Source organism: Schistocerca gregaria, chromosome 3, assembly GCF_023897955.1.
Source record: "Schistocerca gregaria isolate iqSchGreg1 chromosome 3, iqSchGreg1.2, whole genome shotgun sequence".
Taxonomy (NCBI): Eukaryota; Metazoa; Arthropoda; class Insecta; order Orthoptera; family Acrididae; genus Schistocerca; species Schistocerca gregaria.
In genome coordinates this window covers 149,289,188-149,305,435 of record NC_064922.1, presented here as the reverse complement: position 1 = coordinate 149,305,435, position 16,248 = coordinate 149,289,188, and the positions used below count along the sequence as shown (strand labels likewise).

The following is a 16,248-nucleotide window of genomic DNA, read 5'->3' as shown; positions in this document are numbered from 1 at the left end:
TTGGACAATAAAAAAGTATATAAAATGAAATTCAAATTTGATTGTGTTATGGTAAATTATTTTAAGTTTTTTCAAAGTATCCAGCAGTTTACAACTGAACATCAAAACTGATACACCCTCTATGGCTGCTGGAACAACCTCTGCAATGTACTGAATGTGGGCCCCCCGACCCCTCCAAGACATATACACTGTCTGAACCGGTGATCTTTCTTATCCCTTGTTGTTATTGCCCTAAGTGGTACCATTATTTACTGTACATTTTAACACAATTGTCCAATTTTCTTGTAACTCCGGCTATGGATTGATCACTTAAAAACAAAAAGTTTTTAGTTTGATTACAGCACACATACAGTGGTACATACGAGGCCATTTTCTTCAAATTTACTTGAGAAGCATCATAAAATACTGTGAAAATGATACAGCAGGGAACTTCTGGCAGAACATAAATAATTTTGAGTATCAGAGGCAACTCACCAAACAGCATAAGTGTTGATTCATTGTTGACAGGCACACCAAAAGCGAATGAAAACTTTTGCACCTATACTGTGCCGGGTATATACACAATTGCGTGTCCACCTGCCACAGTGTAGCTCCACAAGTGTGTGTGTGTGTGTGTGTGTGTGTGTGTGTGTGGGGGGGGGGGGGGGAGGGGGGTGAAAACAACCAACACGTTTCTGACAGCTACTATAAAGTACTTACAGTGAGGTCAAAGGCATCCTTATTGTTCCACACAGCTTGTTGAGGCGCCAATGCTGCTGCTCCCTGGGATAACACAAGTGCAGGCTTTTAAAACTTGTTGAAAATCAGAACAAATACAAAAAAAATGGATCAACATTTCCATTCTAATAATATCTGTTGTCACACAGTTCACAGATAAAGTAGACAGCAAAAATACCACAATGTTATTAAATTACAAAAAAGTGTTTGTTCATAGAATTTTGGTAATGATTGCATCTGATTGTGGAATCAAAATCAGAAATGGCTCTCTGTCTTTATTAGAATTACTCTAATAAAATGGTAAAGCAGTACAAAAGCAGTCAAAACTATCTTGTGAATTTTGAAGCCCATGTACAATGATAACATGATAGTTAAAAAAACAACCCATAATGTAACCGATACAGATATTGCAAAGGGAATGAAGATCTATTCAGTCATGGTGTGCCACCTCACTATCTATAACACTGGTATTTAAAGGTAAGAAAGATTCAATTTAACAATTCCTCATTATACTTGAAAGCAGCAAATGTCTTTTTGTTGAATGAAAGTAGTTCATTCACAAGCTAATTTTACACCTTGTCTGAAATTACCCTGAGCCTCTTGAAAATGTGTTTTCTCAGAGAAGTTCACTATAACACAACTTAAAAAGCGGAATTATTATTGTTTGCTGAATGCACTCCTAGCTTTCAGCATTACAAGTTTCTTGTTCAGAGCAGAAAGTGTAACTGAATACTCCATCACATCATTGTTACGTATGTTAAGTATGAATCATCTGAGTCATGTAGTACATTCATAAACATGTTAAATCATTCAAAATGTAAGTGTAAATGTGGAAGTTTTCCACAATGCAGAAGACAAATGCTATGTGGTCAAACAAAGGCAGCATGTTAAAATACTTTATTTCTCTCATTAATCCTGCCTGAGATGTTTTCTTGAAATCTAACAACTGGGCCTTTCTGTTACTGATAATGAAAGACTGAAGCAAACATTGTGTCTACACAGTTCTTCAAAACGGAATTGTGACTCTGAAATGCTCTGGACAGTAACTAGAAAATATTGTGACTGAAGATGGAATATTATTAAGTAATATATTCTTAACCCAAACAGACTTCAATATTCCAGACTGCTCTTTGTCACACCCTACTCTGGTTTCAACATAATTAGTGATTGACTTGATGGATAAATTTGGCCTCTTATCTGACTTAACAACAGAGAAATGAAGAACAATAAAGCTCATGCAAGTTGTTTTACACATTCAATGGAACACCATAAATGTATTGTAGAGTACCTTTTACAGCAAAATAAAATGCTCAATTATCATCATTTTACAAATGTACGATAGAAAACACTCTACTGTGAAATAAAATTTTCTATTATTGATAATGCATTATTGTCAGAACACCCCACTATCTTGCATGAAATGGAAAAATAATGTTAGCCTGTTTAACTTTCATGTTTTCTAGCAGCAGTTCTGTCACCAGTGATTCAAGATATATATAATTGCTACAGAGGAAGATAGGGATGAGTATATATGCTACTGAATAAGTCTACCATTCCTAGAATTTCTCAGGAGGAGAATGTAAGATAAGAAGCTCAGAGAATGTATATGAGGAGCTTATCACTAACTCTTGGGCTCAGAGAAAGGTCGAACCACTGCCAGTGAAGAACATGAGACGATTATGCTGATACACTCCAGAGACATTTGGCTGTACTTCAATGACTGCATAATGATTGGTGGCTGGACAGAGTGAGGACAACAATGTGACAAGAGGAGTAGGCATGGGTCCTTCCAGAAGGACTACATCACAAGAAGATCACAGGTTTTTATGTCTATCTCTGATGAATAGACAATGACAACAGCTAAAATTCAGATAGAGGATACAGGTAGAGTATCACCCTGAGCAGGTTACTGGAAGCTGGTTTGAGATCTCAAGTAGCCAAGCAATGTTTACCACTGACACCATCCACAGAATAAAGAGACTTGCATGTGTAGAGCCAGTCATCTGGAACAGTGAGTAGTATTCTATGCTATTCAGCATTGATTCTGGGTTCTGTTTGTGGTGGTCAGATTGATTTCATTGTCCTTGGACATAGTAAAGAGACTTGCATGTGTAGAGCCAGTCATCTGGAACAGTGAGTAGTATTCTGTGCTATTCAGCATTGATTCTGGGTTCTGTTTGTGGTGGTCAGATTGATTTCATTGTCCTTGGACATAGGTCATGGGAAGCAGTAATTTTCTAGACCCATGTACATTCATCTTCTAGAAGATGGTCTGGGAAACTATTTGAAATGACAATAGGATTCCCTCAGGAATTGTTGAAGGGAGGCTGAATAACTGCCAGTATGTGGTAAAAATGGTAAATCCTCTTACCATAAACCTTCATGACCAAGGTACCAAATGGCACATTCCAACAGGATGATGCATGGTCCCACATAACAGTTACCGCCACAAATGCTTTAAAGATTGTAAGGATAATTAACTACGCTGCCCAGTCCCATGGTATGTCATCACAGAGCAATTCTCAGAGTTGAGGGAAAGCGTCCAGCAAGCATTCTTCATGTATTGACGCAGCAAATGTTTCAAGTATGTCAACAAATTCCTCAAAAAAAGATTTGGAGGTTGTTTATTTCCATGCCACAATGAACACAAGAGCATATTCAGGTATGCAAGTAATCACACATTGGACTGATGTAGATGACAGACAGCAGTTACAAATGGAATGGAAATTCAATCATTTAATGCTCATTATGTGATGAACGTCTGTGGTAAATACAGAACTGGTGCTACATGCTTTAACACTTTCCATTTCTGCCTGTGTGTGTGTGTGTGTGTGTGTGTGTGTGTGTGTGTGTGTGTGTGTGTGTGTGTGGGCACGCGCACGCATGTATATACAACAGCGCGCGCGTGTACACACACACACACACACACACACACACACACACACACACACAGAGGTATCACAACATCAAGAAATAATTAATACAATCAAATTTTGGGAATACATTCGTCTAGGTAAAATATTTAAGTGATTAACATTGCATGATCACAGGGCAATGTAAATATGAGATAAACCGCTGTAAATATGAAATACTGGTAGATTAATAAACAGTGTAACTGGCAGAATGTAGCATGCAAACACGCATGCATTGCATTGTACAGGTGCTGGATGTCAGTTTGTGGGAAGGAGTTCCATGCCTGTTGCACTTTGTTGGCCAACACAGTGACAGTTAATGCTGTTTGTAGGCAATGCTGGAGTTGTCATCCGATGATGTCCCGTAGGTGCTTGATTGGAGGCAGATCAAGTGATCAAGGAATGGAAGGCTACAGGTAAACATTCTACAGAGCATGTTGAGTTAAAACAGTGGTACGTGGGCTAGTGTTAACTTTTGCAAAACACCCCCTGGAGTGCTGTTCAGCACAACAGATAGACTGGATTGACATACAAATTTGCAGATAGGTTGTGTGGGTAACCATGAGAGTGTTCCTGCTGTCATACGAAACAGCATCTCAGACCACATCTCCAGGTGTAGGTTCAGTGTGTCTAGCACACAGACAGGTTGGTTGCAGCCCTCAATTGGCCTCCTCCTAACCAACACACAGCTGTCACTGACACCAAGGCAGAACCAGCTTTTATCAGAAATGATAACAGACCTCCACTGTGCTTTCCAATGAGCTCCTGCTTGACACCACTGAAGTCACAAATGCTGTTGGTTTGGGGTCAGTAGAATGCTCACTATAGGGCATCTGGCTCAGAGCTGTCCTTGAAGTAACTGATTTGTAACAGTTCATCGTGTCACTGTGGTGCCAACTGCTGCTCAAATTGCTGCTGCAGATGCAGTATGATGTGACAGAGCCATAAACCATCCTTCCTGTGACCACTGTTACCAATAATCAGTTCAGTGGCAGCATTCCTGCCAAGTCTTTCTGCAGTATCATGGAAGGGATGTCCAGCTTCTCCTAGCCCTATTATATGACCTCATTAAAACTTAGGGAGATGTTTGTAATGAAGCAAAGCTGAGATACTTTTACTTCTTCTCTTGTTTTGGCACATGCCTCCATAAAATTCATTTTTTCATTTCTGAGTAATCGACATAACATACTTGAGTATAATCTACATTTTCATAAAAGAGAAAGGTTTTCCCTCAGTTTTAAAGAATATAACACCAGATCTAATTGTGTGCTTAGTTTTATGTATGTAATTGATTTTCTAATTTATTTTGACTATTCCTAGCTAATACTTTTGTTATAGGATGAAATCAGTAACTGCTTTCTAACTTAAAATTCTACTGTTGACTTATAAACAAATATAAATTCTAAAAACAAAGATGATGTGACTTACCAAACAAAAGCACTGGCAGATTGATAGACACACAATCAAACACAAACATACACACAAAATTCTAGCTTTCGCAACCAACGGTGGCTTCTTCAGGAAGGAGGGAAGGAGAGGGAAAGACGAAAGGATGTTATGTTGATTACTCAGAAATGAAAAAATGAATTTTAAGGAGGCATATGCCAAAACAAGAGAGGAAGTAAAAGTATCTCAGCTTGCTTCATAACAAACATCTCCCTACGTTTTAACGAGGTCATATAATAGGGCTAAGAGAAGCTGGACATCCCTTCCATGATACTGCAGAGAGACTTGGCAGGAATGCTGCCACTGAACTGTCTGCTTGTGTCTGTATATGTGCGGATGTGTGTGTGTGTGTGTGTGTGTGTGTGTGTGTGTGAGAGTGTGTGTGTGCGCGCGAGTGTACACCTGTCTTTTTTTCCCCCTAAAGTAAGTCTTTCCGCTCCCGGGATTGGAATGACTCCTTACCCTCTCCCTTAAAACCCACATCCTTTCGTCTTTCCCTCTCCTTCCCTCCTTCCTGAAGAAGCAACTGTTGGTTGCGAAAGCTAGAATTTTGTGTGTATGTTTGTGTGTCTATCGACCTGCCAGCACTTTTGTTTGGTAAGACACATCATCTTTGTTTTTAGGTATATTTTTCCCACGTGGAATGTTTCCCTCTATTATATTCAAATATAAATTCTGTAATAATTGTAAACATTTGGAAGATGAAATACTACTAATCTTAAAGTATCTACTTGGCTCTATTCGAAAACATGTTAGAAAGCCAGCCCTTCATTGATTCCAAAGTAATTAACAATTTTGTCAAAAATAATGTTTGCGAAACAATATCTGTTAATTTCATCATTTAAACAAATAATTCAGCCTAACTCTTGTAGTAGAAGAAACGGTTAAAAAGATACAATTTTTTGCCGTATTCACTTAATTTCATGAGTTAAGTTTTAATTGTAATTTCTGTAAATTACACATCAAACAATGTGTGGTTTCAGTGCCTATTATTGTAAGGATATATAAGGGCCCGATTTTTTGTCCCGGGCCACTCAGTCCACAGCCGAGTTTCAGACAAGAAACCTGTGTTGGTTAGAACAACAACAATGCTGCAACTTAACTGTGAAATAAGTTTGTCACAATTAGGCTCTGTGTAAAAACAATGACAGTGTCTGTTCAATTTATTTGAAAGACTGTGAAATGTGTGGTTAGGCTTTTACTGCTCATAGATGTTCAACAGTAAACTATTATAGCAGTATGTGGAAGTTTGCATGCAACCTATTAATGAGGGTTATCGAAAGTTAAACAATAGTTAACTGGCCAGATTAACTGTGTATAGTGGAAGGGGGGAAAGGTTGTGACAGTGAAAGTAAAGAACTGTGAAGCGCAAATGTGCAACTGTCGGCCACATCATTTATAGTAGTCAATGCTCAACTTCCAAACCCCATTTTTCAGCAGTGTAGCAATGCAGTACAATGACACTGAGAACAACAAACGAAGAAATAAATCAGGTGAACATCACATATGGTGCCCCAGGTGAGGACTTTTTATATGGGCACAATAAACTAGGACTTGCGAACTCTGACAGTGAACTTGAGCGGTTTACAGTGAATTAAATGAAGGGAGTGCAACAGCCAATCAGCGCTTGGGTTTCCTGGCCACAGTAGGACAGCAGCCAATAGGCAAGCAGGTTCTATGGAAGGCGCCACTGAGTAAAAGAGCAGCCAGTCAGCATGTTGGTGGACACAGCTGACCAGGATAAACAAGAAACCTCGCCGAGAGAATTACAACTTGCAGCAGCTGTGCAGACGACAAATCGAGATGACAACTGCAGCTGTGTAGCAGGAGATGGGTGAATAAGAATAAGTTAATTTCATGACAAAAGCTGTTTTATATTAAGTGATACATAATGACTGGCCTTAACAAACATGACAGTGAGATGGAGGAGAATGGACAACACGAGAGTGATGTCCTTGAAAACAAGGCTGTAGAGGTTAAGTTTTAAATGAACAGAAAAACTTAATGGGGACTGGTCCTGTAGATGATAGTGGGTATAAATCAGGTATGAATGTAACTTTGGATGATGGGGATGAAAGCCCTATTGTAGATGGAATGATAAAAGTGTCATATGCATTGTATGGTGATGTGAGCGAAATGGACAAAAACAGTACTAAAGTGGATGAGATCGTTAAAGTTAAGGAGGAGGAAACTAGTAATGAAAATCACCAAGGGCAAAAGTTTATGGCAGACAGAAAAGTGGAAGTAATGTTAAAGCAAATTATGTGTAGTTTGAGTGGTATGTGTATGAAAGAAGACATTAGTAATATGAAAGAAGACATTAGTAGGGTGGAGAAGGAAATGAATAGCATTAGAAATGACATTGTTAGCTTAAAGGATGAACTGAAGAAAGAAATTAAGAAGGAGATTAAGGTAGTCAGATCTAATCTTTCAGAATTAAATAAGAGGATCGAGGTGGTAGTTAAAGATTGTGATGAGAAGATAAAGAGAGTAGAGCAGAATACTATTGAGAAATTAACATTAATGAGCAGTAAATGTGTAGAAGAGAGAAATTAACTTTGTGATGACTATAGTAGGAGGGTGGAGGCTATTGGGGAAAAAAACAGTATAAAGGTGAAGTCAAAGCTGCCAGGAAATTTTGTGCCGAAAATAGGGTTAAACTAGAGAACCAAATCGATCAGATTAAAAATGATTTTGAAACGGAGGTAGAAACCAAGGGTGCAGTAGTGGTAGAGGAAAAACTGCTAAAATTAAATGAAATGTAGATTCAAAATTGACTGAAATGGAGATAAACATGGAAGAGGTACAACATCTAAAGCATAGAGAAAGTGACAGTGGATCTGATTCTGACATTAGTTGTAATAATGATAGCAACGTCGAATCCAGTAGTGATGAGGATGGGGTATTTGAATTTATTATCTATAATGATGGCAATGTGATAAGTAAAAAGGAAGTGTGGTACCCTGTAACAACAACAAGTGTACAAGTTATACATGTTATGTGTTTACTGGGTAGTGGTAGGATTTGAATGGCACTTCACAGGCATTTTTTGAATCTATGGTATAGTGGTGATGCATGTTTCTGGAATAAAAATTATTGGTGCTACTGGTAAGCTATCAAAGAGTGTGAAACAAGAATTACTATTAACTGTGAAATTGGTGGGACAGTTGTTGGAATGCAATTTCTTGGTGATTCAAAATCTTAGCATTGATGTAATATTTGGGACTAATTTCTTGTGTAAATAGCAAGTAGGGGGTTCAACATTCTGTGTTGGATTTATTATGTGACAATAATGCTTACCTCAGCTGTCTGTTTCATTTTTCATGTTTCCTGAGGCAGTCAAACTCTTCTCCTATCCTATCTGTAGTTTACAAGTGAATCAGAAACATTCTGTCTTTGATTTTTATGTAATTTTATACAGTAGGAATATTTTAGAAAAGGTTTCTCCAGTGTTATATATATATATATATATATATATATATATATATATATATATATATATATATATATATATATATATATATATATATTAAAAACAAAGATTCCAAGACTTACCAAGCGGGAAAGCGCCGGCAGACAGGCACATGAACAAAACACACAAACACACACACAGAATTACAAGCTTTCGCAACTGGCAGTTGCTTCGTCAGGAAAGAGGGAAGGAGAGGGAAAAATGAAAGGATGTGGGTTTTAAGGGAGAGGGTAAGGAGTCATTCCAATCCCGGGAGCGGAAAGACTTCCCTTAGGGGAAAAAAAGGACAGGTGTACACTCGCACACACACACACATATCCATCCGCACATACACAGACACAAGCAGACATATTTAAAGGCAAAGAGTTAAGGGCAGAGATGTCATTCGAGGCGGAAGTACAGAGGCAAAGAAGTTGTTGAAAGACAGGTGAGGTATGAGCAGCGGCAACTTGAAATTAGCGGAGGTTGAGGCCTGGCGGATATCGAGAAGAGAGGATATACTGAAGGGCGAGTTCCCATCTCCGGAGTTCGGATAGGTTGGTGTTGGTGGGAAGTATCCAGATAACTCGGACGGTGTAACACTGTGCCAAGATGTGCTGGCCGTGCATCAAGGCATGTTTAGCCACAGGGTGATCCTCATTACCAACAAACACTGTCTGCCTGTGTCCATTCATGCGAATGGACAGTTTGTTGCTGGTCATTCCCACATAGAAAGCATCACAGTGCAGGTAGGTCAGTTGGTAAATCACGTGGGTGCTTTCACATGTGGCTCTCCCTTTGATCGTGTACACCTTCCGGGTTACAGGACTGGAGTAGGTGGTGGTGGGAGGGTGCATAGGACAGGTTTTGCACCGGGGGCGGTTGCAAGGGTAGGAGCCAGAGGGTAGGGGAGGTGGTTTGGGGATTTCATAGGGATGAACCAAGAGGTTACGAAGGTTAGGTGGACGGCGGAAAGACACTCTTGGTGGAGTGGGGAGGATTTCATGAAGGATGGATCTCATTTCGGGGCAGGAATTATCTGAAAACTATAATTAACATCTGAAGTAATCATTGGTGCAGCAGCAGAGGCAATATGCAGTAAAAACCATCTTGAATACTAGATCTTAATATTAACTATGGCATAATAGAAGTGTTTGTGTTCAGAGCAATCAGTATATGGAGATAACTATCCATCTGTGTCATGGTACAGCATTTTCTAACATTAAGGAATACCAACTTCAAACATAGTTAACTGGAGTAATCTACGAAATGTATAAGCAAAATTTGTATATATATACCAACCTTCAGGCTATAATCTTAAGCAATTTGATGGAATACCGTAAAATAATAGTTTTTCTAAGTGATAATTTCATCTGATCAGAAATGAGTTAAGTTCACCTTAGCATAAGGCTGTGTTACTGTGGAGTATTTTTCAGTAGAATCAATTTTGTATTGAATAAGCAGAGCAGGTGTTTATTTATTAGTTAATGAAGCAATGATGAAATAATAAAATAATGAATAATGCTAGCGTCTTAATGGTTAGGGAGCCTGTCTCTGCAATAGGGATTTTTTTTAATTTTTAATTTTTAAAAACTTTTTTTTTTTTTTTTTTTTTTTTTTTAGAATGCTCTCCACTAGTTAATGAGGTAAGAAAGGTAAGTAAAATAATAGAGCTGACAGACATGATTGAGTAATGCAAAAGATGACTGTATACAACAAATGTGGTGTAACTATATTTATCAAATTTGAACTAGGCAATATTGGGTACTGCATGTATTGTGCAATTCATGACACTGCAGCTGGGAATGAGAGCTTAACAGAAAGAGCAATATTATAGTGAGGTACAAGTCATAAAATGCTGCACTACTGGATCTATACGTTACCTGAAAACTTCTATTTGTGCTCTGAGGTATTGTGAGCTTAAGGTAGTAATACTGGAACAAAGAACTTTAAGTTTGCTGATTAACTGATAACTGTGGTACTAGATTGATGTGAATATTCTGGCAGGCCAACTATTTGGTAACTTTTGTGAGGATTTAATCCTCTGGCTGAATGAGGGTAGTGCTCAGAGTTGAATTAAGAAGTGGGGCAATGATTTGGTACAGCTTCCATCCCCTTAATTTTGATATGAGTAGTAATTAAGTTATGTGATGGTGACACTAATCTTTTTTCCATAATGTAACGATTAGTAAATCTGTGCTACTGCATACAGCTTAAGACCACCAATGTTTCACAATTTTGGGGGAGGGGGGGCGACCAGGCAGCGAGTAATCCTGTCTTGTTTACAAGCCTGTGAATCTCTCAATGTTTCAACAATTCATTGCGTAGTAATGTTTATTCCTTCCATAATTAATATATTGTTTCTTGACTTGCTAGAACTCACCTCAATATTGTCATCATATTCACAAGAAAACAAATCTGAACAGCCGGGAACTTCACTCTGAAAAAGACAATGTTTTCATAGTTACAATGCTGAACAACATACAATTAGATAATGTCGTGAACACTTAAAGACAGTGAATAATAAAACCATGTATACAATTATTACCCTTACAGAATGTCTGCCTGATACATTGGAGTGTAAGAGGTAATCCATAGAGCTACCAAAAAGAAATCTGAACACAAAAGGTTATGCAGAAAATTTGATATGTGGAACATTTTAAAATTACATCTTACTCTCATGCAGAAACAGTGACAGCTGAAGGACAAGTGGCAAATTTTATATATTTCTGTAGCTGACAACATGCAAAAAATTATGGAACTAATGCAGAAATATGTAAATTGCAATCAAGGGACAAAATGAATGTCACATACAGACTCACAAGTAAGTGAATTAGAAACAGCTTTTACACTGGAAAAATAGATGTGCTGTAGCAGCAAATAGAATAGTTTGATATGTCACTTCACAGCGCTCTGATGCAGAGTGTGTAAGATGAGTATATCAATTTACAAAAATTCACACCACTACCGTCAACTGCACTTAGCAATAATGTGTTAATGACACACATGTTCATATCAATTATTGAAATTTGTAACAAGTGGATGTACGGGTCACAGTGCTACAAGTCACTTGGCATCTTAATAATGTACAACAATAACCTGTCAACAACCATGCAACCCACAACCATTCTACCACTGTTGGATGCAAAGCCACAACCAACACAGGTGCCTCTGCTCATCACGTGCCCCACAGCAAAGAGATTAATGTGGGTAGCACGCTGAAATGGATACTGGTTGCCTAGGCTGTGGTATCCACCGGTACACACCAATGGGAGGATAAGAATATCTTGAAAACCACAAGAGACACTGGATATAGATTGTCAATAGGACTCCATTCAGTTAATTACTGGAGGTACTCTCTTGTATGTAGAGAATGTTCATCTGGGTGATTGGGGCCCCTGATACATCTGCCATCATCTATCACCAACAAACAATAGGACACAAGACCTAAATCTTATTGAGCATATGTACTACATCATATATCAATATCAATAAGTGTGCACCTTGGACCTGGTTACACCAATGCCTGCAAGATGTTAGTGGCAGCTGACTGGTTATGAATTATACTCTCCAACACTTTTGGTATGTCTGCCTCTGTAGCTGAGTGGTCTGCACAGCTGAGCGCCATGCTGAAGAACCTGGGTTCGATTCTCAGTACTGCCTGAGATTTTTTCCTTAGTGGGAGGACTGGTACGAGATGCACTCAGCCTCATGAGCCCAACTGAGGAGCAACTCAATGGTCAAGAAACCCAGCAACAACCCAGAGAGTGGTGTGCTGATCACATGCCCTTCTATACTGCATGTAATGACGCCATTGGCAGAGGATGACAAAATAGGCATTTGGACCTGACAGGTCCATCCAGGGCCAGAATGTGGAACTTTGACTCATCTTTACACCTTTGGTATCTAGTGAACTCCATGTGATGATGTGTTTCCACCATGGTCAGATCATAATGGTGATGTTTATGCTACTAGGTATGTGTCAATAATTCAACCACTCATGAGTACTTACACACTGTAAAATATCCTAAATTTCCCACATATACTTCCTACATCAACTGAAGTGGAATCGTAGGCATGCAAATCACTGTCTGATCTCTGCTATCAGAGTAATAAATGAATATTTTGTGATATCAGTTCATTATAGAAACAAGTGCACTAATTTCAATATTTCATAAGCTTCCTGTTCATTATTTATAAGTAAATCAATAATGTCAACCACAATCACTCATATTACACATCACCTGCAAAACAGTGTAAAGACAGGATATATTTTGGGCACTAGAATTACACTAAAAGTAGAAGCTAACATGAGACAAACTTTTGAAGTTTTGAGAAAGATGAAGAATATAGTCCACTGATGCAATCACAAGAAAGAAAATCAACAGCAACTTCTAGTCAGATCTTATTCTTTCAGCAACATGTGACTCAAAGAAGCAATGGACAGATGTCACTGTAGTCTCCATGCTTTGACTGCTCAATGAAAACTTGAGGTTGTAAACCAGAAGTATAACTCAATTTTTATGTTAGTTACTAAAGTCAGATGACAATTTGGTTTTTTAGTGATTTTAGTGCTTTTACAGGGGAGAAATGTAATATGTATAATAAAATAAAAACACAGAATTTAAGAAATCCTCATTGCGTTCATATAGATGGTGCCTCTGACATTTCTTCAGCTTTTGAAGTTGATGAAGATCTCATGGTGACAAACTAAAGTTGGATCCCTCATGAAACTGAAATGTGGCTTTTTATTTTTACACCTTCTGTTCATCCTCCTGTGCTTTGTTCTGAGAGTTTACCCTGACACTAAGAGTATGCTATGTATTTTTAATCTGTAAAGATATTTCAGACATACAGATAGTTTCTGAAACGTCTACCTGCCCCATCTAAAATTTTGTGTAACATTTTGAACACTTATCGTTCACCAGGCTGATATACCTTCAAACAAAACAAAAATGACAAGCTTTTATGGCTTTCGCTAAACCTATTATATCATTAAAGAAATAGTTATAAACTACAAAGATCCCCCATCCTCTTTTAGTCAATTTACCATATATAATATATATCACAGATAACACTTGCATGAAAACAGAAAACTAGCAAACTTGTTTGTGTTTCAGAAACTGTACCTTAATAACAACATCCCCAGTGCTCAATGGAAAACTTTCAGTAGTGGCATTTTCAGTAGTTCTTGTATCACTTTGTGGATGTGGCGTTTCAGTTGACTGGGTGCTATTCTGGAAAGAAAGAAAATTATATAGTATTTTGTTCAAATGAAATGTGACTTTGTCCACAATTGTAATTCCTGTCTGGCAAACTAACTGATATAGTGATCATATCATAAGTTCAGTTTCCCGAAACAAGATTGATATTAATTACACTTATGATGATATTCACAGTACCATTCTATCACTCTTCAAATCACAACATCCTAGTCATCCCAAACATTCTTACTTAAACACTTAAATCATTTCTTTGACATTAAGGGTTATACCTGCAGTCATGCAGTCACTGAGTGAACTATTTTATCAGAGAGAGAGAGAGAGAGAGAGAGAGAGAGAGAGAGAGAGAGAGAGAGAGAGAGAGAGAGAGAGAGAGAGAGAGAGAGAGAGCGATATTAATCAACAAGCTTTCTCATTTCAGTACAGGGCTACTAGGTCACAGCTGCAAACTAAGTGCAGCATGCATTTATTTCATTTTCATTTCTGCACCTTCCTCCTTCCCTCATATCTGTTATTATTTTCTCAGTTTTTCATATTTATTAAAGTTCTAGTTTTTATTTCAGATTTGTATTCTGCATCTTCTTTTTCTTCATTCACTGCTCTCCCACAGTCTCCATAATTTTTCTTTCCTGTATTTATATTACCACTGACATTTATTTCAAATATATTTGTATTTTCAATAAACCTGACTGTTGCCTCTGATTAACTGACCTTTCCTGCCTACCACACCAGAGTCCTCAAAGTTTCATATCCTGTCTATTGTCAACAATCACATGTTACATTTATGGCCTGTCTGTTACCAGTAATTATGTTTTATTGCTCTCTTATTCTGTTTTGTCGGATTTTCCATGCCCTGTGTCTGAGAATGGGTTTTCTCTTTAATCCCCAAAAAGTCTCATCAAGAAAATCCTTTCCAGCATGTGAGGTACATATAGCATCCACCAACCATATACTAACATTCATATGTAAATAGCTGTAAAATCAGGGTTTCATATCTAAGTATATTATTAAAATAAATCTCAAAATAGTGTAGGTTTGTTGTATAAAAGTAACTCCAGCACCATGACAATGTGCCAAGTGACTATTAACACTGTTATGTTGCAGCCTCACTCCTGAGTTAGTCACCAAATCTAGATGGGTTGCAGTGCTTTGCATTAGTACACAAAATGATATCACTGTTGTGACACAATGATTATGGCCATTATTCTGGCTACATGTAGAATACTTAGTTATAGCTCATGGCACATGGTTAAAGGAGTTCATATGAAAAACTTCAACCATAAGTAAATGTACACATTTTTGGTAAGGAGTGTTAGAGAGTACTAAAGAATACTTCAGCTTGAATTTTTCATCACAACTATCATCTTTATAACATCTCAATGATGAGCGGAGAGGTGGGGGGCCCTCACAAATACACTACTGCTCATTACAATTAAACTGCCAGGAATGATAGCAAATAATGAAATTTTACCTATTGTGTGTATACAATACAGAGGGAAGGATACATGATTAGGTTTGTAGGTAATATGGAGGTATACAGGGAACAAAATTTAGTACACCAAGCTGCCAACTCTTAACTTGGCTGGGCACTAAGTCAAAGTGAGCTCGTATGACATAATAGTATGTCACTGCATGCGGCTTCAGCTCCGAGCCAGATACCATCAACTGCCGTGCCAGTCTCTCAACAGTCCTTGACGAAATGTTTTCATTGCATGAGAAATCACAAGAATGTGCTGGCCAGAGCCTGAGGCCCTCTGTATAATGGGAAACCATGAAAAAATGGGCCAATTGTTATCTTATTTTATCTCAATGAAAGATCATGGCATGGACACATCGAACATCAGCCACAGCCACTAGTCTTAACACATCGGGAATGTAGTGCCCAGCATCCAAATTACTGGCCATGCGAATGAGAACCAGAAGTGATCATGTAGCATATTCAATGACACCTCATTCCATCACACCACCTGCGAGACAAACACAATCTGGCAACTTTCATTCTTCTTGGAGTTCCCACACATTGAATATGTCCACTGTGAGGCTATATACAGAACTGGGACTCATCTGAAAAGACAATGTGGTGCCATTCCTGTGTTATGTGTTGTTATTGGATGTGCCAGTTTTGACACACCTCTCTCTGCTGCAACAATAGTCACTGTGCTGGCATCTCATGGTATTCAGACATCATTAGACTGTTCATCTCGATACCTATCTTCATGTAAACAGACCCATTTCCTGATTCATGCTACAGGACATGGCTGTATGGCCAAGTGTGTGTGTGTGTGTGTGTGTATCATTTAGATCATGCATGGCACTGAGAATGGGTCTCCTGGACCAACTGATTCCAAGTTTGGATTACAAATTAATTGATCATTGCAGAAAGACCCCGAGTCAACTTTTTTACAAAAATGAGTTATATATTGGAACTGGGTGATACAGATAGCCAGATTACTAAAGACAAGAAAGGAAGTAGTCAACTGTCAAGTGGCGTCACTCAGTG

General features: G+C 38.2%; 1 protein-coding gene across 11 annotated transcripts in view; it reads right to left on the bottom strand.

Moving 5' to 3' along the window:
• LOC126356163 (pericentriolar material 1 protein-like) overlaps positions 1-16,248 on the bottom strand; it is a 382,055-nt gene that overhangs the window by 151,444 nt on the left and 214,363 nt on the right. For all 11 annotated transcript variants that reach the window (XM_050006912.1, XM_050006916.1, XM_050006913.1 and 8 more), the window contains exons 27-29: positions 13,656-13,763; positions 10,910-10,966; positions 700-762 (exon numbers count right to left, since the gene is read on the bottom strand). In XM_050006912.1, coding sequence (XP_049862869.1) covers positions 700-762; positions 10,910-10,966; positions 13,656-13,763 — 228 coding nt within the window. The remainder of the gene's footprint in view (positions 1-699; positions 763-10,909; positions 10,967-13,655; positions 13,764-16,248) is intronic.